Here is a 20,083-nt window from a genome sequence, read left to right as displayed (position 1 = left end):
GTATACTAGGGAAGATCAGCAAAGACTCGGGGTTTGTGTCATTTCCCCGGATTTTGGGTATTGCCCTTATTCCAGCTGTACGCGGAGACCATGTATTAACCGGAAATATGTATCCATCGGCCACTAGTTTTGAGACATGCATCGACATTGCCCATCCGATTGAGCCGAGTCAGAAGCTTCAGTTTCAGTGAAATAGAGTACCTGCCGTCTTATTTAAAAATCAAGGTGCTACACATTGAATCTTCGGACCAAAGACGACATTTCGTTTTCATTTTTGCCGCGAATCTCGCTGTTAATTTCACATGATCCGTGGATTCCATATTCGCACGACTGAGCTTCAACTTCAAAGCCAATAAAGCTATACGATGGCACCCGATATCGCGATTGTGGGTGGTGGCCCGTGTGGCCTTGCCCTTGCCGCCATGCTCGAACAGCAGGGTATCGACTACGTTGTCTATGAACGCAGTGCAGAGAACACTCCCCCTCGAGGCGGATGCTTAGACATTCATCGCAGTAGCGGCCAAATCGTTCTCAAAAAAGCAGGGTGCTTTGAAGAATTCAAGAAATATGCGCGAGGAGGTTATGCCACCATACACTGCCTGTTTGATCATAAAGGGAACAAGGTCACTACGTTCGGCGAAGGGCGCGACTCGCCCGAGATTGATCGCGCGCAGTTGCGCCAAGTCATGCTTTCCTCGATCGCAAAAGAGAAAGTCCGTTGGTCGACTCCTGTCAAAAGATCTTCCAGGAATGAAAACGGAGACGTTATTCTCGAGTTTGAGGATGGCACTATCGCCTCGGGATTCAAACTTGTTGTCGGGGCTGACGGCTTGCGCAGCAAGATCCGACACTTAGTGAGCTTCCTTAATCATAGACAGTTAGAGGTCTTGTTGTTAACCCCTTCTAGGTGACACAAGCAGAACCAAAATACGCGGGCATTCTATTCCTCACGTTATTTATCCAACCCGGTAATCCATATCATTCCACCCTGGAGCAGCTTGCCGGCCAGGGGCCGATGATCTTCTGTGGGAAAGGCAAAAAGATCTGGATCCAACGGCAAGGTGATGGGCATTACCGAATGGACTTTGGATGGAAGGGGCCTGCAGACTTCCCATCTGCGGGTGAGGCCGACCTATCGGACGAGGATTCTGTCAAAGACTTCCTTCTTCGGGAGGAATACTTCGGTTGCTTTACGGAAGTTGTCCACGAAATTATTCGAAACTCCACTGGACCCTTCCGAACTTGGCCCTTGTATTATTTCCCAGTCGAGCACCTGAACTGGCAGACTTCGCCAGGTGTGACTTTGGTTGGAGATGCGGCACATGTTACTACACCCTTTGTCGGGGACGGAGTCAACTGTGCCATGCGCAATGCGTTGGTTTTGGCTCGGAAGATCCAGAATTTGGGTATCACTCAAGAAGCCGTGACCGCATATGAGCAAGAGATGTTTCCCTACGCGCAGGACGTGATTACTCGGAGTGTGGCTTCCGGGGAGTTGTTCCTTGAATGGGACAGTCCCAAGGGCCTCCTGGAAAATATGGTTTCTGCCAATCGCCTTATTCGGGATGAGGGTGACTACTAAGTGAGTTGAAGCCGAGTGGAAATGAAGTGGTCATGGTTGCTCTTTTCTTATGAGATTCAGATACATCTCTGTATATCCGGCTAAGGACGGAATTAGCTGCAGCACCGACTGTATAGAGGTATATACGTGATGCTTTTCTACCTCTGCGAGCTCTCTTTGATCTTAGGTTGATCCACTCGTATTTAAGGTTATTTTTTAAGGGTGACAAAAGTCTGGGTCGCGCTGGAAGGGCACAGTCAACGATGCTCGAAGTGCGTTACCGGTACCTTGGGCCAGTAAACCTTGACTATACGTCTGATAATCAATTAGAGTTCATGGATGTATATTCGTCGGAAAGTGCTGGCGATATAGCAACAAAGATTGCAAATCAATATGCAGCAGTTTTTTTTTAAATATTACAGATACGAATATATGTAGCTATTCTTCCCCCTGTTCTACTGGATATAACTCATTATACAAGGTCTTTCCGCATGAAGATAGTTTTGGTGTCCCAAACCTTCCCATTCCTATCCTTTGAATCGTAGTAGTTCTGCACAATCTTAAGAGATCTATAGCCCCGTCTACTATACCAATCCTGGTTAGTAAACTGCCGATTTGTTAGTCAAGTTAATATCAAGCTGGCCTGCCCATGATCAAGTTTACCTTCGGAACGCCTCCATAGGTAACTTTAGCAAACTCCTCTCGCAGTTGATCTCCTCTCTCGACGGTGTCTAGCATCAAAGTCTTGGCGCATAGAGGCTCTTGGGTAGCAATTCTCTCAATTTCATTCATGGTTGCTCCTCCAATTCCTTTGCCCTGCAGATAATGCTGAATAAAGAAGGATTTAATCCAGAAGACGTTATCGGACGGAATATCAAGGTCCAATTTCTCAGCCTTCTTGTTCTTTGAGTCTAAAGAAATATGTCCAATTGGGATGAAGTCCGCTTGTGTTGGTTGGCGTGCTGCTGCATTAATGGATACGGCCGTGTCAATCAGCTTCTCGCGTTCCTCTGGTACGAAGTCGTTGGTAGAGAGGGCCTATAATTTCCTGTTAACCCTGCTCTGGGTTCACAAGCTAATGGAACATCAAATACTAGGGTATCTATGTATGTAGAACTCACGATCCAGTAGATGCACTTCTCGCCTCGAATCTGTTGGTCTCTCCATATCTCTTGGACCATCTCCATGTCCCACGAGCATTCCACTCGCTGTTTGAAGAGGAGTGTTCGATGACACTCGGACAGCGGATCCCAAGGGATCAACGTCACTTCTGCTGTCGCGCCCATGATCGAGAATTAATCCTGTTACGAGATCAGAGTGAGCAATTTGCAGGGAATTCAAGTTGACGAGTCTAAGAGATCCGGGTTAAACATCAACCTGACGGTCTCGCGTCTGGTTGTTTCGTGTCAAAATAGTGTACTATACATGACTCACCCGGCATAGTCACGTATTGTAAGATATGTAGACTTTTTAAATATAGAAAGTGGTCCCACAAGTGCTCCATAAATCTCCAATCAAAGATCGCATACGTGGAATTTATCTCGAGTCTGAAAGATAACGTCAAAGGATAATTGAACAGCTAAAATTAGTTCTGCACCAATAAATCCATGGACTTATCCACTGTTAAACCCTTTGGGCAAAAGGATCCCGAGCCGTATTTGCATTTCAACCCTCCAACACGTACGAGCGGTTTATCACCGCAAAACAACAAATATCGAGCGGCTGTAGAGGGGGCGACGAATTTGCAGGCATACAGATCGGAAGAATGTTACTTTGTTCCCATATTGCGTTGAGCTTTGGGGTCAAATGACTTTCGTGGCCACCCAGTATCCAAAGTCGATACTGAATACGTTGCCAAATGACTATATCTTTAATCTAAAACACATATTGCTCCCAAGGCACCACCTGAACACCAATAGCGCATAACTCCTGCTCAACCTGCCTTTCAATCTGCTCTGCCCTAAGCCCAGTAGCCTGGTCATCATATGTCGAATGCGCTCCCTGAAGCAAAACAACCGTAAACCCCGCTTCCACAGCCCCGCGACAAGTCTCGAGTACGCAGCACTCACTTTGAATCCCAAAGGCTACAATAGTGGTGATCCCCTGGCTCTTGAGCTCATCTGCCAGTGATGGATTGGACTTGAATGTATCCCCTGTGTATATTAGTCAATTGACTACGATGTAAAGGTGAATGTGGTACACACGAGTCGTTTTGGAAACAATTCTCTCGTTATTACCGCCCACTTTCATGGGCAATGACAGCTCCCATTCTTTTGTCCCAGGGAGAAGGCTCGCATTGGGGTCTTCTGCATCGTCTGAATGCTGAACTATGACGATCTCGAGCTCAGTGCTGGCAACGTTTCGTGCGCGGTCTAGGATTTTGTTCCCAACTTCCCAGATGCGAGCGCTGTGGGGTATAGCAGTGTCGGGAATCGAGATAAGGCCGGCTTGTGTGTCGACCACAAATAAAGCTGTTTTCGGCATTTCGTCGTTGGGAGTGTCTTGATGGGTGAGAGGGAAGGTGAGCATCTCTTAAACCCAGCCCTCAGGGAACAAACAGGAGGGTATGAGTCAGCCAAATACGAGATAATAAGGAATATTGATACTCCGAGGCTAATGGGTACATGAGTGACTTCAGTGGGGGGGTACGTTGACGGAAACACCTGTATTCCGGCATATTCCTTAACTTTACAGTATGATTGTGTACAGGCTATCGTAAGCTAGTGCGATATATTTCTGTGCCAATGCATACTGTCCCGAAAAATCACTGGCTGTACGGAAAATGACAGAGCTCTACCCAAGATCTTCGTCAAATGCATCCCGTACTTTCTTTCCCTGGCGACTTTCTCCAACTGAACCCTAACGAAATAATGTAAAGTACCTTTATTCAATGACTATTCTTATTTCCTTGCTTTTATGGATTATATGGTCCTGGGATCTTTAAAATTAATGTGGCTCAGAAACCGAACAAGTTCTTATCTTCGTCGTATCCCCAGGCTTGTAGAACGGGAAGAACCGCCTTTTGGATCATGGTGGGCGGCCCGCAGAGAAGTGCCACAGTGCGATCACTAGGCTCGAAGGCATGCTTCTTGATAATATCCTCGTTTACATGTCCTTTGAGACCACCCCATCTGTCCCCTGGATGGGATAGGACGTGGACGATCTCAAACTGGTTCCCGTGCTCTTTCGACAGTTGCTCAAGCTCTCCTTTCAGCAGTATATCATCTTCAGACTTATTGGCATCGATTACTCTGAGTTTAGTCTTATCAGTCTTATCTTCAAGAACTCGCGCAATGATCTGGTAGCCTGGTGTAACGCCGGATCCTCCGAGAATCAACGAAACTTTGTCGAAGGTGTATGTCTTATCATCCACAGAGAAGCAGCCATGACCCTGATAGCGAATCGCACCGGATGGACCTTTAACTTCGACCTCTTCCCCTTCCTGAAGACAATCAAGAATATTGCTCATGGTACCACCGGGCTGATTCTCATCAGGGAAATATGTCTTGACAACGAGGTCAAAGGTCCCATCCTCTTCTTTATCGAGGACGGGTCTGACTGGAGTATAAGGACGGAAGACCAGGCTATCCTTGAAATGGAAGCCGATCTGAATATGCTGGCCTGTTTCCAGTCCGAGCTTTGTAGCTGGGGGTGACAGGCCGAATGTGTATCGCTGAGTATCCTGTGAGAGGCGTGTAGTCTCGACGAGCTTGGCACGAGTCCACCTCCGCATAGATTAGAATCGGGCCACTTTATATTATGCAAATGCAAACTTACATGTGCTCATTAAGAGCAGCCTTACTATCCCCTCCATCGGTGTGCGACAGTTCCGCTTTCTTGCTATTAGCATCCTTTTGCATATGGGCCATCGCCTTCTCCGTAACCTGTCCTATAATACACTCTGCACTATAGCCTCAGCACCTCGAGTAACATAGCCAAAAGGAGACAGGCGCCTTTGATACTGACCTTTCAGTTTTTCATGCGCATAATTATCATGGATACTTTCAAACTCTTCGGTGGTGTCCATATGCACGGCCCCAGCATGGGCCATAATCGGACCTTTACCACCAGGGTGCCAGCTCAAGACACTAGTAGCATCGTACACATTCCCGTTTACCACAATCCAACAATCGCCTTCAGTATGATGCTTCTCGATCTCATCTCGAGTAAACTGCTTCCCAGGAGCGGATGCCTTACGCTTAACGTCTTCGATCCGCTCCTCGGTGGATTCCTTCATCCAGCCATTGGTGCCATTCCCTTGGTCAACGGGATGTCTGAATAGTAGGTACGCGTCTGGGTTAGCGGGATCATCGTATATCTCAGGCCTCACTCGATACCAGCAGTTGTTCATCATCCTACGGGAAAATTAGCACAGCCACCGGCAAACCAATTAGACCAGGATTGTGTACCCTTCAAGGTTCCACACTGGCTTTGGAGGTTGTGTGTTCTTATGCTCATCAAAGGCACGAACGATGATGCTCTCTGCACGAGCGAGTTTTGTTATGTCGAGGTCAATGTGCCAATGTAACCAGGTCCAGAACTTCTTGCCATGTCGGATCGGTGCTTCAGGATACTATGCGGCCTTAGCCAGTTGTGCAGGAATGGTTCCGAGCAATACCACATACCTTGCGCACACAGTAAAGCCAGGTATCACCACCATTCAAACTAATCTCGACCCTGTCTATCTCATTCCCGCCTCCGTTATAAGCATAACCTTCGATACGATAGGTTTTACCTTTCTTCATATCCGCCAAATTAATTTTCTCTTCTTGGGACGGCTTCACAATCACCGAGTTTAGCATCTGTTGCGTGCACAGAGTGCTAGGATGGTGATACATGATTTTTGCAATTTCCGATTCAGAGTCTGTGACAAAGCTGGGTAGCTGCCGGTTGTCATAAATGTGGTAATAGCTATCGTTTTCGAACTCCGTGACCCAGACCTTCGTCAACCATTTGATAGAGCGTGCCCCCACCCATCCGGGAAGCATCAATCGCAGTGGATAGCCATGGTCAGGTGGAATTGGATGGTCATTCATCTCATATGCCAACAGCACATCATTAGTGGGGTCCAAAACGTATGATAGCGGAACACAGGTTGCATATTCGCCCTCGCCCAACTCATCGGCACCCTTATAGTGGACCCAGAAGCACTTCTCGGATTCTCTCTCCATGAGCTCTGCAGCACCCGCTTCGAGAAGCACATCGCGAAGGAGGACACCTTTCCAATATGAGCAACCCACAGCGGCAGTGGTAAAGTTGAACCCGCGCGTCCGTTTGATCATGTTGAGTTCTTTCCGACGACTACCATCACAGGCAAGGAAAATAGGTATGTTGATGCTGTTGAACCGACTTATAAGCTCATCCATGCCAAACGTTAATGGTCGGTCGACTACCACATCGAGCTTGTGGTTTTCCCAGAGTAGATGTGGTACGGCTCCGTGATTACGGACATAGTGGATCGGAGATGGTGTGATAAGGCCGGCGTCGAACAAAGTTGTTAGATCTGCTTCAGCATTCATAGGATGCTTCCCTGTGAGACGCTTCAAGCTCTTGCTTCGAGGGACCCAACTGTCAGGAGAGAACTGGTCTGCCTCGTCGATCTGCTCCGGAAGTACCTCGTCGTGAAAGGGGGAGCGACCTCGCCCATCATTCTTCCTCATGGATGATCGATATTTCTGTTCATGCTGCAGGCATTTCAAGAGTGCCGCTTCCTCAAATGACATCTCAGGCCCGGACTCCTTTTTTGCATCCCCTTCTTGACTCTGAGAATGCTCTTTAGCATCGCCTTTCGTCCCTCGACCTTGTTCTTCTATTTCAGCGTTCGCCTTCCTTTTCTCTTCCTCCTCTCTCTTTGCCAGATTCGCAGGCCACGGTTGCTCCTGCTTTATAAAGCTCTCGGTAGTATGCAATACATATCTCCAAAACTTCGGATGCACGTCTGGTCTCCGCAAATGAAAGTCCTGCCACCACAGTCAGTCCTATCATCCGCTGGCATAATACAATTATCTAGGGACAACTCACGATCTGCTTGGTCATGATGTCTCGAACGGTAACCAATTCTCCCCTTTCCACCTTCTGCCGAAGCTCATTAAGCTTCTCCTCAGCAACCTCCTCGAGATCATACGGTATCTCGTCTCCACCATGAGTGAGCCCTATATACCGCGCATCGCGATTTCGGGTTCCGACGCGATGACTATGCGTCCGCGTCCAGTCCGGCTCATTAAGTATCTCTAGATAGGATGCACCAGGTTGGCTCGTGAGCGGCATGGCTGCATTGACATACGATTCACGAAGATGAGTTATCTAGTCGTGGTGCAGTATAAGGATAAATGATATAGTCACCGCAGCGAGAACAGGAGTGAGTTGTACCAATGGCGGCTCTATTATACCCTGCCCGCCCACTACGAATTGCCGAATGACACACATAAATCTGCCGTAATATGAACGCATGTTCATACCAGCGCTTTGTTTCCTCCTTGTTACTATGATCCAGATATGACATCATGTGGTTCTTATTGCCGGTGGTGAACTCTATCTCGGTGCCAAAACTGCGGATAGGGTTGCGCGTTACTAATGAATTATGGGGAAAGGTTCGTCTATCTCCTCGGAGAGGGATTATATGGTGCCTTAGGCCCGTACCCTTTTACCACCAAAAGGCTCACCGCTTTTGGCCTTCGCTGCTATGTATGGGAGGACAATAGGACATAGAGATTTCCCATGTACTAAGCTTAACTGCATGATTGATTGAGTGCAATATATAATTGGAGGTATCGTCAAAGACCCATTCAATGTCAATGAGTGATTCCTGGGAGGAGCTTTTGTATAACAGCTTCCCAGACAGTATATATGCATCCAGTAAAAGCAACCGGGTAAGATGGAGCCTAGCTCTACGGATACCGGAGTTAACTGCTATGGCAGAGAGGTGACAAAGCTAGTCATCCAAAAGACATGCAAGCTATACCGCAGTGCCCTAGAAAGCTGCGAGGCCCGCCCTGAACCCGTCGCAGCTAACACCTCGTATTGTTCAAGTTCGCGATGTTCGTCAAAGCAGGAGGCCATCGATTAGATTAGAATTAAGAATCGCAAACAGCTAAGGCTGAAAGCAGATTATCGACTTCTTATTCACCCGCCTTAATGGGACTATGATCAGCTTCAGCTTCAGCCACCATCGTTTGTCCGAACTAGGATATTAAACGATCAAAAAGGGCATGAGATCTGCGAGATGCGTGTGAAATTCAATTTTGTCTGACCAATTGGCTCTCGATGCTAGTACTCCCTGGTCACCTTTCTTTCTCCCTGTGCCGAGCTAAGATTAATGTGGCTGAATGCGGTCAAGCCGAAGTATTATTTAAAGAAGAGGGTATTTCCCGACGTGATCAAAATTTGAGACTACAACAATTCTTCTTAACAGCTACCGTACCGGTCGGTGTCCTTTTTTTTTTTTTTTTTTCGCGAATCATTATGTGAGCAATTTGACAGGGAGATCGTAACTTCATTGACAATACAGAAGCTGACAATAGACATTAGCTTTTTCCGAATCAAGATCCCAGATCACCTGATTGCCCCCTGGCATTTCGCCCTGTCCTCATCATGTTCAGTCAGGAAGAAACAATTACGAATCCAAATGGTATGCACACACGAGCTGCTGCGCAATTTGTCAAGGAAGCCAACATCTTTACCTCCAATGTGACTGTCTCGGATGGTCGCAAAACAGTCAATGGAAAAAAACTTTTCCCACTTCAAACTCTTGCCCTTAGCCAGGGAAACACCCTCACGATCACAGCAGAGGGAGAGGATGAACAAAATGCTGTGGAGCACTTGTGCAAGCTTTTGGCGGAGCTGTATTAGTAGTATCTGAATCATCTTGTGATACAGTACGTTTTGGTTCATGACAAATGGACCATGAGAATCGACATGGATGCATATCTGTCTAGCTTTATATGAATAATGCTACTAGTAATGTCCGCGGATAAAGCCTTTGCTATTATTGTTCTGAATATAGTCCATATTACAAACGAGCGGGCGAAGGACTCGCCTCGACACTTTACGTGGTACACCAGCCTCTCTGCAGTTCAGCTCGTGCGAGATGCGAAGAAATGTATGCTGGGAGATGGTTGCTGTCGTTGATCGCGAATTACCATTCAATAATTCCTACAGCAGATATTATATCAGTTAAAAAGATTTAGAGAAAAGAGGTTATTCATAACTTCCTATAATAATATAAACCAGTAGATATTTTCTAGTTTATATAAGTAAGAGAAGCTATCGTTTCTCTCTCCCTATCTTTTTTTCTTTAAACAAAATATCTCTCCAACCTAAAGTTCACTATTACCAATTACATTATACCAAGCACAAGAATCTTGCTGGAAGCACACGAAGACAGAGATAGAGATCCTATTGTAGAGCAGATATCTGACTGGTTCAATTGCTAAACCATCACCTATGATACTCATTGATCAACTCCTTTCCCTCGTGTATACGAGTCAAATTCAGACGTAGGATCTCTAGTGATCGTTCCCAGTACCGCTTTCCAAATGCACTCATGTGTGAGCCGATGTGCACATTTGGTTGCTCCCAGAGTGGGTGTCCCACTGGCAGAGGCTCAGGGTCAGTCACGTCCAATGCGGCACCCCCCAAGGCACCTGACTGCAGTGCGGATAGCAGGGCATCTTGGTCGATTACTTTGCCTCGCGATATGTTCGTTAAAAAGGGCTTCCGAGTGGTGGAGTTGCAATGTGCAGAAAAAATGTCCAGCTCCTCTTTACCTATGAGCTTGGTGGTTCCCGCGTTCAAGGGAAGAGAGACCACAAGGTGATCTAATCCCTGGGCCAAGAAATCATGAAGTGATGCTTTGTCTCGCCCGCTATACCAGGCTTCAGGTATCAGACCATCTGGATCCCCGGTCCCTGGGATTATAAATCCAGTATCCCTTTTCGACTCCGGCGTCAGCCTTGGCTGTGCTGTGTATACCAAGACTCTCATACCCAGACCAGATGCAGCGCGAGCAACTAAACGACATTAGTCCCTAATTTAGAAAAAGAGATACAATTCGCTGCGATAGCGAAGAATATATTATTGGTTCCTATGTATGTCTTACCTTGGCGGCCAATACTACCATACCCTAGGATGCCAACAGTTTGGCCCACATGGTCATCCACCTCCCATTGTCTCACTTCTTTGAATGTCAGCCAGCGCTGCTGATTTTTGGCTTCTAAAATCTTGGTGTACATTCTTGAGTAGACAAGCCAATTCATGACCACCCATTCCGCGATCGGCGGTCCGTGGATACCCGAGCTTGTTGACATGCGTATGTTGGTGTCGCGAAAGATAGGGTGGTTGACCAGGTGATCCACTCCAGCTGAGAAGGAGTGCAAATACTTCAGTCTAGGGATCATTATCAGCTGGTGTCTATCAAGGCTTTCACGTGGATTATAGTGGCTTACTGAGGCGTCTGGTCAGGATGCGGAATAACGCCAAAAGCTGTGGTCATAATAGTTGCCCTCTGAAGTAGATCTAACTCTTCCAGTTAGTTGTAATTGTAATCTATGTGCCTGAGAGATGCTCTAACCAGAAGGAATAACATCATCAGTGATCTCCAAGGTACCAGGGGGAATCTCGACGAATGCCACCTCTATAGTAGGAAATTGCTGGCGAATGGAGTCAATCGCTTCTTTTGGCTCCGGCAAAGGAAGGAAGACCAGGAGGAGTTCCGGTGCATCATCTTTCGGCATTGACACAGTGAGTGGCTTAACCGTGACAGGTTCAGCTGAAAAAAGGGAACGAATATAGGTAGAAAACGTGCAAGGGTGGAATCTATGGTTACATTTAAGTGTATTAATTGAAGTGCCGTGCAGTAGAGTGGATGAACGGGGGAAATCCTTGCGCGGGGATACAGCGATGAGTCTAGTTCAGTTTACCGAGTCTACCCACAGTAACATATCATTCTATCACCTAATTGAATCTATTTACTAGATCCCACTTCATTTTGTACCAATTATAATCATCTGAGCCCTCGGAACATCGACTGGTTCAATTCCGAGCACTAACCTCGAATTCTCCCTGAGTTTACCAATAGGAACACACTATACGCCGTATATCAACCAATGGGATCTATTTACTTTGCCCCACCAGATTGTCTACCATGGTAGTGTAAATATTTGGATGATTGACTAGTACAAGTTCCGACGATATTTACCACTTTCCAGGTGCTGTGTCCCCTAAGGTTAGGTACGTCCGCCAATAACTTTCGCCACCCGCATCCCTAAGTGTAGCTAGGGACTATAGTGACCCCCGATATATATTATTACTACAACAATAACTATTAAGAAGATCCAGGGTTAGGCTATACACTATGCTTTGTATGAATAACCTTAATAGGCTGTTACTATAGAATAATACATTTTAATGGCTTAGGGTTGTATTCGATAGCTAAGTATTGAAGACTCTAAGTGCGTGGTAGCCGTGGCTTAATGTAAAATGCAAAAGTTTCATGTAGATCCTTCGCTCAACTACACAGTACAGCAAAAGATAGGTATATACGGCTAAACACCATAATCCTTCTGCGATTCAACGACAACCCCAGCTTACAAATACCTATCCTCTCCTTTACACGGAGTACTTGTTCGTCTAAGTTCAACACTTTCGCTGCCATCATTCGACAGGTGGGTAATCAGGTGTGATAACTTCATTGCTATCTATCTTCTACTGGCATACTTTACTTCTAACTTTCGCACCCTCCTACAGTTTGGATCCCCGGTGACACCCCCTGCATTAGTGTAAAGGAGTCACTCAAGAAGTAAATATTTTTGATCGTCAATAGTCGACGGATGTGGAGATAGGATAACGTGTTGCTGTACGGACATCATAGATTCTAGAAAATGTAATTCCACCCTATATCTAGCCGAGCTAAACCAAAGGAAAAAAAAGGGTCAACGAATGAATTGAAAAAAAAAAAAATAACAAATAAAAAATAAAGCGTGGAAGAGACAAAATGTGATTGAAATGTGATTAAACGGAAGAAATAGGAGAAATGACGTAAAATGAAATAAATAATAGCTCCAGGAACATACAACAGGTTACATGGTGTTCATACGTAATAAATAGATTTGAAGACATTAAGGATCTCGAATAAGCTGATTGTAGTCTGCGGATGTCTACCTAGTGGTAGGCAGCCATTGCGCTATGATGCTCCATCTGAAACAACGGTTCGGCTCACTTGTACCATGGAGCGAAAAGAACCCCTCAACAATTTGGGATTCTTTCTTGCAATCATCCGTCTATCTACAACTCACATGCCGGAAGATGATTGACGGGGATCTTCCACGTCCCCACTTCCGCATCCTCGGGGCTCAGCTCTCTACATTGCCGTCAGCAAATCAAATTACAACCATTCAATATTGGACAACTTTTGCTTGTGGTCTTTACTGCCTTACCTTTTATTTTTAGATCTAAGAAGCATGACGGTAATTAATATACAACGTTGGGACTAGTTGGATGGAGGTTCTACAGCTAATACCAAGAAAGAAATGAAAAGAGATAAACGAGGACTGCATAATCCTAAACGAGTATTGAACACCCTTGGTACTGTGCCTGGTGAGCCCAAGGATTTCAGTACCTTTGTATTACTAGTCTAGGGCAAAGCTGATGTTGTCAGTATCTGATTAATGGGAGCCAAGATAACTTCCTTGTACATCGACGATAGTTGTTTTGACCCCCCTGGGCAGGTCAAGGGTTGATAAAGGCACTTTCGGTTTGAAAAAGAACGTGTGTATGGGAGTAAAAAGAATCGAAAGATTAAGAGGCCTAATTGAGAAATGGAGATATTGAGAACCAACTCTCAAACCTTTCATGCAAGAAGATAATCTAGTGGTAATGTAGATCCCGGACTTCTCATTTGCTGGGGTGATAGCCATTTTGGCCATGAGTAGTCAACTAGAAGGCGCAGTGATAGGCTACACCCCAGGAGATTAGCATGCTAAAGAAATTTCGTTGGGCCAAGCTAGGCATACTTGACGTCAGGTCCATTATCCTCCCTTTTTCTCATTCTCTGTTCTCGCTCTTCTTTCTCGGTCACAGCAAGCTTCTCGCTGTGTCCGGCAAAACTCAAAACCATCGCTACATGATTCTCATCATCCTGTTCAGGTTGTGGAAGGACTCATTTGGGACATTCTTTGGGAGTTACGCGACTACACGGGGGCCGGGGCGCATACTCGGACCTGGACCTGGGAGGTTATACCCGACGGAGCGGAAACGATTATTACCCAGTTGAGCGTAGCATTTAATAAGAAAACTTTATTTATTCTGCGGTTAACAGATCTCACGAAATGCATAAGCTTATACAACGCGGTCTCTACATGAAGCCGCTCTATGCTCAAGTCGGATCTCAGGTACAGCGCCTAACCCATTAGGGGCGCTTTCACATAGAAGGATCTTGTACGTACTTTTTAAAGGGATTGTGGAGACTAAATTTAATTTTACTAAGTTTTATTTTATGCGGGTGAAAAGATCTTGAGATACCTACCAAGGGTTCAAATTGTCCGATGATCAAGGGAAATTAGACCCAAGTAATGCCCAATAAGTCGTCGAAAAAAAAATGATGTGTTGGCGGATATACACCCGATTTTCACACCGTTGTTCTCCAACCCCAAACTAGTCTTTGAAAGATTGCAGAGCCGCTAGTCTTCCGGTTGCCCCGGTGAAAAACTCCCCGGACTGGACCTGAAGACCAAAACCGCCAGATGTTGGATTTTAATTTGATTGCACTCCGTAATTCTGGTCCTCGTCCATGTTATTCGTCCAGTGTATATGAGTACTTTGGGTAACATGGTCTGGTAGTTCAATTAATGCACGTTCCGCCAAATTATAGTATCAGAAGGTTCCTGGAAGACATTAAATTAAGCAACGCGTTGATCTAAACTAAATAGACAGCCCTGGGGTGGAATCTGTCCTCAGATCGGTGGAACTCATCATGGTTTCCTCTCCATAGGTGAGTGTAAGCTAACCAAGTGGGTGTGTTCTCAACGGTCGGATGACGGGAGAATAAAAATAGAAATTAACCATTTATTAGTGATTTATGAGTACTTTTGTACAATCACATTGCTATTCATCTATCTGTTTATTTTTCTAGCTCTTCGCGGAGCTGCCTTTCCACCCGAGTGTGGATAAATCTACAACGACTGAGCTAAAGTTAGGGCTAGACTGTACAGCAGGGAAAGGCTGTGCAGACTTTGTGACGAACGGTAAATCCTAGCTGCATTAAAAAAGACATGGATCATCACTGTCTACATTGTAGGTAACTCCGTACTTTTGTTCATTATTATTTTCAAAGCTAGAAGCTAAGCGAGGCGGAGCAGTGCCCTAGGATGATGGAAACGGCCCCCAACTCGCGCAATCTGTCCCATGACTCGCAGAGGTACGACTGCCTCTCCTTTCGCATCCCTCGGTTTCGTACTTTTGTCTACAGGTCACATCCGACTTCCCCCAACCAATAATGGGCCAATATTTCTGGGCGTCTCGTGTGAGTCTTAGAAGAATAGCAGAGGAACGCGCATGCCGCACAGCCATACCGGCGTCCCTTGGGGATAACCACATACATGTGTATCACTCAATTTGATGTCATGCTCAACTACTAGGTATCTGTAAGAAGCAAATGAGGAATTCAACCTCTAGAATTGGCAGTCCGAAGTACTCCATAGACGCAGGGACACCAAATTGTTCAAAGGGCCCGGCCCTACCCGCTACCGAGGCGCTAAGCCACCTACTACATCTGTGTGATTATCTGTATGTATTCACTACCGGAATGGATCCGTCTAATGGCACACATAAGCAGGAGAGGATTGCTGTTGTATTTCCCACGTGAAGCCTGCTAAGATAGGGTCTGTACCCGGCGAACCTTAAAGAACATCAATTAAATCAACATGCGCCGCGTAACCTTCGCTGCACTGCATTTACAGGGGCCCTGTGGATCCCATTGCAAGACCATCCAACCAGATCGAGCGAGATTCACCGCTCCTTCCGTAGAATGATGTGAGTGCTGTGCTGGCAGGAATTCTGGTTGGGGGAGTAGATCTTTAGTAGCTGGACGGCGTCTTCCGCGCAGAACATGCACCAACCCCATCAACTGATGCATTCTGGACCCACGGGAGATCGTGCTCTGGAAACCAGGAACGTCAAAACTGTATACGCGAGGATCAACTGTGTCTCCGGAGGGGTTCCGGGGACCAGGGACGAAAGACTCCTTCACCAAATACCGAAAAAGCTAATGTCATGAAATCCAATTGATACCAGACAGGCCTCTCAGAGAAAAGCAAGAGGCGATCAGCCAACGGTGGTTCCTAGGGTGCCGACCAACGTTCAGGGAAAATTCGTTCAGGTCATGTCGATGTTAGGAGTGAGTTGCCTCCTGACCAGGCAGAGCACTATCGGAGATAAACCTTAAACTACAGGGTCTGTGAGATACAGAGACTCGGACAGCAATTTTCTTGTTCAAATTGACTGAGTTAGGTCCGGGCGGAACGGTAGTCCAAGCCATCGCTGATCCTCGCTGTCCATAATGAACTGCAGATGCTGAATGGAAGCGGGAAAAAATGAAGCAAAAAATGAAACGCACAGAAAAGAAAAGAAAAAGAAAAAGAAAAAGAAAAAGAAAAAAGAAAAAGAAATAGAGGTACTACTACGACGAGGTGCAAGGTGGGTCGATAGCGCCTCGAACCTTATTCACTCCTTTCCCGGATATTGTTTGTATTCAGCCTCCAAGATGACAGTTCACTAAGAAGAATATACTAGTAGCGAAATTTTTTGAGGATCGACCTGTTGTTTTACTAGCCCCATACAGAGCAAGTCTTTAGTGTATTATTCTAGAGGATTGGCGACGTTTCTCTGCTTCATCTTAATATACTTCCAGACACTACCAACTCAGCACTTTTGATTGTCGGCACCGTCTTCTATTCGTCCATGATGTGTTGAAGGGTGTGGAGCTAGACCGGTATTTTGCTACAATTCACATTTCTATTTCGCACGGATGCACACCGACTTCTGGAATTCGATATTGATCCGGGCAAATCTCCTAGGCAGTCGGTTGCCGCTGCCCCTATGGATGACCCAGAATACGGTGACCTCGCGGCTATCTTTTCCGGGATTTTGCATCTCCTAAGCATTGTGGAAGCCTACAGCCTCTTAATGGGAGCTTGCATCAATTTCACACAAGCTCCCCTTAAGCAACCATTTCCAAAACAGGTAGGAGCACTAAGTACCTACCTTCAACGCACTATTCCAAATCATATCTAGTGGAATAAGTCATCAGGACAGTGAGTTACAATAACCAAGGACACCGTTACGCCTGGCGAGACGTATATAACCAGCCTTTGCCGCGGACTAGTTCTATCCATCACCTCCACCTTATTCTACCTTTCAAATATTGACTATTCCTTTGCTAGAGAATCGCCGTGATTATGGATTCTCTGACTAGAAATACCTTCGATAGATTATCTGAGCTTGTCGATCTTGTCAACCGCGTCTCGGAGTGTGTTTTGAATTTGATCGACCTGATAAACCGGTTGAGAGGCCTCCTTCCTTTTGGTGGTATGAAATCCGAGGTTCTTCAAATTACTCATACTGATACTTGATTTGCCTTTGCTTCAGGTCGACAAGAAGCTTGACGAATGGCCACACACATCCGCCTGATGCTCCACCGACAAACATGGAAAGTCATGTGGGTTTGGAAAAGGGGTCCTCCAGTACCTTTACGCGTCCTTGCGTGTTGAAGCATATGTCTCTGGCAGCTCTCACTGGTTAAGGACTGGCGTGGGAACTTGATCCTAGTTCAGTTTCGAAGTCGACATACATACCTACCGTGGTGGTACGATGACGGCCTCATGCTTGTGTCATGGTTATATATATGATGCCTTTCAAATGATGGCATTGGATGGTCTCGATCCCGCCCCTGGTGTCAGGCTATACTTGTGTTATGGGTTATAAGCGGCGCCGTGGCTGGGAGAAGGTATCCAAGCCCATCTGCAGGTGCTTGATGGATAGCTCGCTGTGTTCGCCTTTTCGGGAAGTTGATTTGTTCAATAACTTGTTTTTATGGTTTGCCTTTATGTATTGTGCAGTTTGATAGACTCTTAATGTCTTGCTATTCTCGTATCCACACACTTGCGGCCATCTCTGTTCTCTCTGTTTCGACCAAAAAAAGTGTTGCAGACTATGTCATGACCTTAACCACCTTCTGTGCAGCACAAGATAATAAAACCTTCAATTAACAAGTTTTGGAATAAAATACGCCACTACTGTATCCGGATGTTCGATGACAGTTTTGAGTGTTCACTGTTAGGTGAACTAACTGTACAGTTGGAAGACCAAGGGTCTCCGGAAACGGACAGAATGGATACTGGTTTCGGACACCTCTTGTCTGCAGATCGGCTTTAAGTCCGTCAAATGTTCTCGGTGCTGATCACCAGAATCCTTTAGCCAAAAGGCCCAGGAAAGGATATTCTACAAGGACCTCCCACTACAACGAAATAGAATGAAATATCTGACTCACTGGACGGTCAAGATAACAAGATTATATAGATCATATACCTCCTTTTGATTCTCTTATGAAATCTTAAGCCAAGCAATACTATTTGCGTAGTCAGAACGATATAAATATTCCAGGCACCAGGACTGACCGCACTTCCATCAGCTAGATTTACACCAATTCAGTACTATCGAGGCCGCTGCCTGACGGGCAAAGCATACGACCCGAACGTCATCCACAACATCGTATATTGTAGTTACTCTTTAGAGCTGCTCCGAATATCCTTCAGTCTAGTCTTCAAGTAGAAGCTCATTATGACAATTAGGATTGATTCTAGATCAAACACAACGCTTTTAGTATCAAGGCCTAATTTATCCGATATGTACATAACATGGTCTAATGGGGGAAGGTATTATTTTTATTTGGCTCTAGGTTCACCTACTAATCATCCCCCCTACACATCAAAATCATGGTTATATTTGTATAATTGTGGGCCGGTTAACTAGCGCTAGCCTCTGATCGTAGTGGTTTAGAGCCTGGAACTTACCAAGGTGATTATTAAGTCACTATAACGGGCACTATCTCTGTTTCCTAGAAAGGTTTAGAGAGGGATCCCATTAATAATATCCCACCATGACGTGAGACGATGGACATTTTATACCCCGCATTGCGCAGAAATGCCACCTTTCCTTTCTCTCTTTCTTTTGTTTTTATACTTAACGCGCCCCACAAGCTAAAGTCACTCGCAGGGATTACTTCATATTGATAGCAAGGAATTAGTTAGAAACATCTGAAGACAGAAAGAGAAATGCAGCTGCCGTCGACCAAACCTACGCTCCATTACCTCGATATCGGTAGCCTGGGCCGTGGGGAGGTTATCCGGTATGAGCGACCGTGCTGAAAGGAAAGAAGTGCTCGCTTACAAGTGCTCACTTAGACTATTCTTGAAAGATGCCGGAGTCGAGTTCAATGATGTCCGATATCCGTATGACGATACTTGGCCAGCAGCCAGCGCAGTACTCAAGGAAAAAGGATTATCGGTAACTGGCCACGTACCGGTACTAGAGTATGAAGGGAAAATCCTAACACAGGTAATTCAGCGGCGTATACAATTTGAATCGAGCTGACAATTTGACAGCATCTGGCAATTCTGAGGTACCTAGCCAGAGAGCTGGGCGAATACGACGGAAATACGAGCCTCGAGAAGTATTTCCTGGATGCGGTTGCCGATGTGTATAATGACTGGCGGGTACGCGTGCCATCATGAATATGTTTACGCACCGAAGGAAAGACTTGCCTTCTAACTAATGCATATATTAGATTCAATGGGTAAACAACCTTGGCAACGTCACAGACAAGTTTAGGAACGAAGTTGTTCCGAACTATTATAATGTACTAGCCAGATTCTATGCTCAGCAGGAGGGCCCTTATCTTCTGGGTGAGAGGATCACTTATACAGATTTTCTCGTCTACCAGTCTATCGATAACGACTCGCAGACTGGAACCTTACCTGTAAGTTCCGCTTTGGACTTGCTTTATCTGCACGCGTCACTTACTTGTGGGGAATTTTTTTAAGGCTTCGCTACCGGAGCCACTCGTCAAGTTCAAAGCAGCTTTCGAAGCCCGGCCCACAGTCGCTCCATACCTAGAGAGCCGCCGGGGTTAAAAAGTAAGACTCTTGACTAAATATGGCTGTCCGCTATGTATAGCATTGTGCTCAGCAATTATGTGTGACATGACTTGTGCGGGTTATTTGCCCCGGCCCAGCTTTGGATTAGGTTATGACCCTAGACCCCGGCACTATGCAACTTGCGCTCCACTGCCCGGTTGTGAGCAGGGCTCTATTAGTATTTGTTTCTATATATAACTGGCTCTTAGATTTGCTTTATATACTTCTCTGTTGATGATTCAACCTTCCAGCGTATAAAACAAACATAATTCTGCCTGTAGCTTGGATAATCATAGGAATCAGTGGAGGCCAAGTGATCCCTCTATCATATCTTTTC

General features: G+C 45.8%; 7 protein-coding genes across 7 annotated transcripts; 3 read left to right on the top strand and 4 right to left on the bottom strand.

Moving 5' to 3' along the window:
- Positions 1 to 365: 365 nt before the first annotated feature.
- F9C07_2278445 (putative monooxygenase) lies at positions 366 to 1,582 on the top strand (the record flags this gene model as incomplete). The annotated part of the gene is made up of 2 exons (XM_041290470.1): positions 366 to 854; positions 908 to 1,582. The coding sequence occupies 2 exons, from the start codon at positions 366 to 368 to the stop codon at positions 1,580 to 1,582; spliced, it is 1,164 nt and encodes a 387-aa protein (XP_041143791.1).
- Positions 1,583 to 1,956: 374 nt separating this feature from the next.
- F9C07_2133401 (uncharacterized protein) lies at positions 1,957 to 2,974 on the bottom strand. The gene is made up of 3 exons (XM_041290463.2): positions 2,683 to 2,974; positions 2,225 to 2,599; positions 1,957 to 2,168 (listed from the first exon to the last, which is right to left on the bottom strand). Exons 1-3 carry the CDS (start codon positions 2,845 to 2,847, stop codon positions 2,034 to 2,036), a joined length of 675 nt encoding a protein of 224 aa, XP_041143790.1. The 5' UTR covers positions 2,848 to 2,974; the 3' UTR covers positions 1,957 to 2,033.
- Positions 2,975 to 3,133: 159 nt separating this feature from the next.
- F9C07_2278443 (Isochorismatase-like protein) lies at positions 3,134 to 4,153 on the bottom strand. The gene is made up of 2 exons (XM_071510302.1): positions 3,766 to 4,153; positions 3,134 to 3,714 (listed from the first exon to the last, which is right to left on the bottom strand). Exons 1-2 carry the CDS (start codon positions 4,088 to 4,090, stop codon positions 3,437 to 3,439), a joined length of 603 nt encoding a protein of 200 aa, XP_071364122.1. The 5' UTR covers positions 4,091 to 4,153; the 3' UTR covers positions 3,134 to 3,436.
- A 58-nt stretch (positions 4,154 to 4,211) lies between these two features.
- F9C07_2278442 (nitrate reductase) lies at positions 4,212 to 8,121 on the bottom strand. Its single transcript, XM_041290462.2, has 7 exons — positions 7,583 to 8,121; positions 6,187 to 7,521; positions 5,971 to 6,134; positions 5,528 to 5,916; positions 5,339 to 5,462; positions 4,522 to 5,286; positions 4,212 to 4,433 (listed from the first exon to the last, which is right to left on the bottom strand). The coding sequence occupies exons 1-7, from the start codon at positions 7,826 to 7,828 to the stop codon at positions 4,421 to 4,423; spliced, it is 3,036 nt and encodes a 1,011-aa protein (XP_041143788.2). The 5' UTR covers positions 7,829 to 8,121; the 3' UTR covers positions 4,212 to 4,420.
- A 1,030-nt stretch (positions 8,122 to 9,151) lies between these two features.
- Positions 9,152 to 9,409, top strand: F9C07_1748 (putative phosphocarrier protein HPr; the record flags this gene model as incomplete). The annotated part of the gene is made up of 1 exon (XM_071508364.1): positions 9,152 to 9,409. One exon carries the CDS (start codon positions 9,152 to 9,154, stop codon positions 9,407 to 9,409), a length of 258 nt encoding a protein of 85 aa, XP_071364121.1.
- Positions 9,410 to 9,997: 588 nt separating this feature from the next.
- On the bottom strand, positions 9,998 to 11,292 carry F9C07_2226817 (putative 2-hydroxyacid dehydrogenase; the record flags this gene model as incomplete). The annotated part of the gene is made up of 4 exons (XM_041290461.1): positions 9,998 to 10,569; positions 10,659 to 10,945; positions 11,005 to 11,074; positions 11,130 to 11,292. The coding sequence occupies 4 exons, from the start codon at positions 11,290 to 11,292 to the stop codon at positions 9,998 to 10,000; spliced, it is 1,092 nt and encodes a 363-aa protein (XP_041143787.1).
- Positions 11,293 to 18,733: 7,441 nt separating this feature from the next.
- On the top strand, positions 18,734 to 20,060 carry F9C07_2278439 (putative glutathione S-transferase). Its single transcript, XM_041290469.2, has 5 exons — positions 18,734 to 18,959; positions 19,015 to 19,168; positions 19,216 to 19,326; positions 19,398 to 19,589; positions 19,654 to 20,060. The coding sequence occupies exons 1-5, from the start codon at positions 18,886 to 18,888 to the stop codon at positions 19,741 to 19,743; spliced, it is 621 nt and encodes a 206-aa protein (XP_041143786.1). The 5' UTR covers positions 18,734 to 18,885; the 3' UTR covers positions 19,744 to 20,060.
- Positions 20,061 to 20,083: the final 23 nt, after the last annotated feature.

This window comes from Aspergillus flavus, chromosome 2 (assembly GCF_009017415.1).
Source record: "Aspergillus flavus chromosome 2, complete sequence".
In the NCBI taxonomy this organism is placed as follows: domain Eukaryota; kingdom Fungi; phylum Ascomycota; class Eurotiomycetes; order Eurotiales; family Aspergillaceae; genus Aspergillus; species Aspergillus flavus.
This window is presented reverse-complemented; position numbering and strand designations above follow the sequence as displayed.

What these genes read in the sequence shown, in the direction of transcription:
- F9C07_2278442 (XM_041290462.2), bottom strand. Translation starts at nt 7,828, where the DNA reads ATGCCGCTCACGAGCCAACCTGGTGCATCCTATCTAGAGATACTTAAT. An exon ending in GGCTTTACTGTGTGCGCAAG is followed by an intron (nt 6,135 to 6,186) that starts GTATGTGGTATT and finishes AAGGCCGCATAG; the next exon opens with TATCCTGAAGCACCGATCCG. An exon ending in TGCGCATGAAAAACTGAAAG is followed by an intron (nt 5,463 to 5,527) that starts GTCAGTATCAAA and finishes GCTATAGTGCAG; the next exon opens with AGTGTATTATAGGACAGGTT.
- F9C07_2278443 (XM_071510302.1), bottom strand. Translation starts at nt 4,090, where the DNA reads ATGCTCACCTTCCCTCTCACCCATCAAGACACTCCCAACGACGAAATG. An exon ending in AATTGTTTCCAAAACGACTC is followed by an intron (nt 3,715 to 3,765) that starts GTGTGTACCACA and finishes TAATATACACAG; the next exon opens with GGGATACATTCAAGTCCAAT.
- F9C07_2278439 (XM_041290469.2), top strand. Translation starts at nt 18,886, where the DNA reads ATGCAGCTGCCGTCGACCAAACCTACGCTCCATTACCTCGATATCGGT. An exon ending in AAGGGAAAATCCTAACACAG is followed by an intron (nt 19,169 to 19,215) that starts GTAATTCAGCGG and finishes ACAATTTGACAG; the next exon opens with CATCTGGCAATTCTGAGGTA. An exon ending in ATGTGTATAATGACTGGCGG is followed by an intron (nt 19,327 to 19,397) that starts GTACGCGTGCCA and finishes TGCATATATTAG; the next exon opens with ATTCAATGGGTAAACAACCT.
- F9C07_2133401 (XM_041290463.2), bottom strand. Translation starts at nt 2,847, where the DNA reads ATGGGCGCGACAGCAGAAGTGACGTTGATCCCTTGGGATCCGCTGTCC. An exon ending in AGAAGTGCATCTACTGGATC is followed by an intron (nt 2,600 to 2,682) that starts GTGAGTTCTACA and finishes AGGAAATTATAG; the next exon opens with GCCCTCTCTACCAACGACTT. An exon ending in CCTATGGAGGCGTTCCGAAG is followed by an intron (nt 2,169 to 2,224) that starts GTAAACTTGATC and finishes ACAAATCGGCAG; the next exon opens with TTTACTAACCAGGATTGGTA.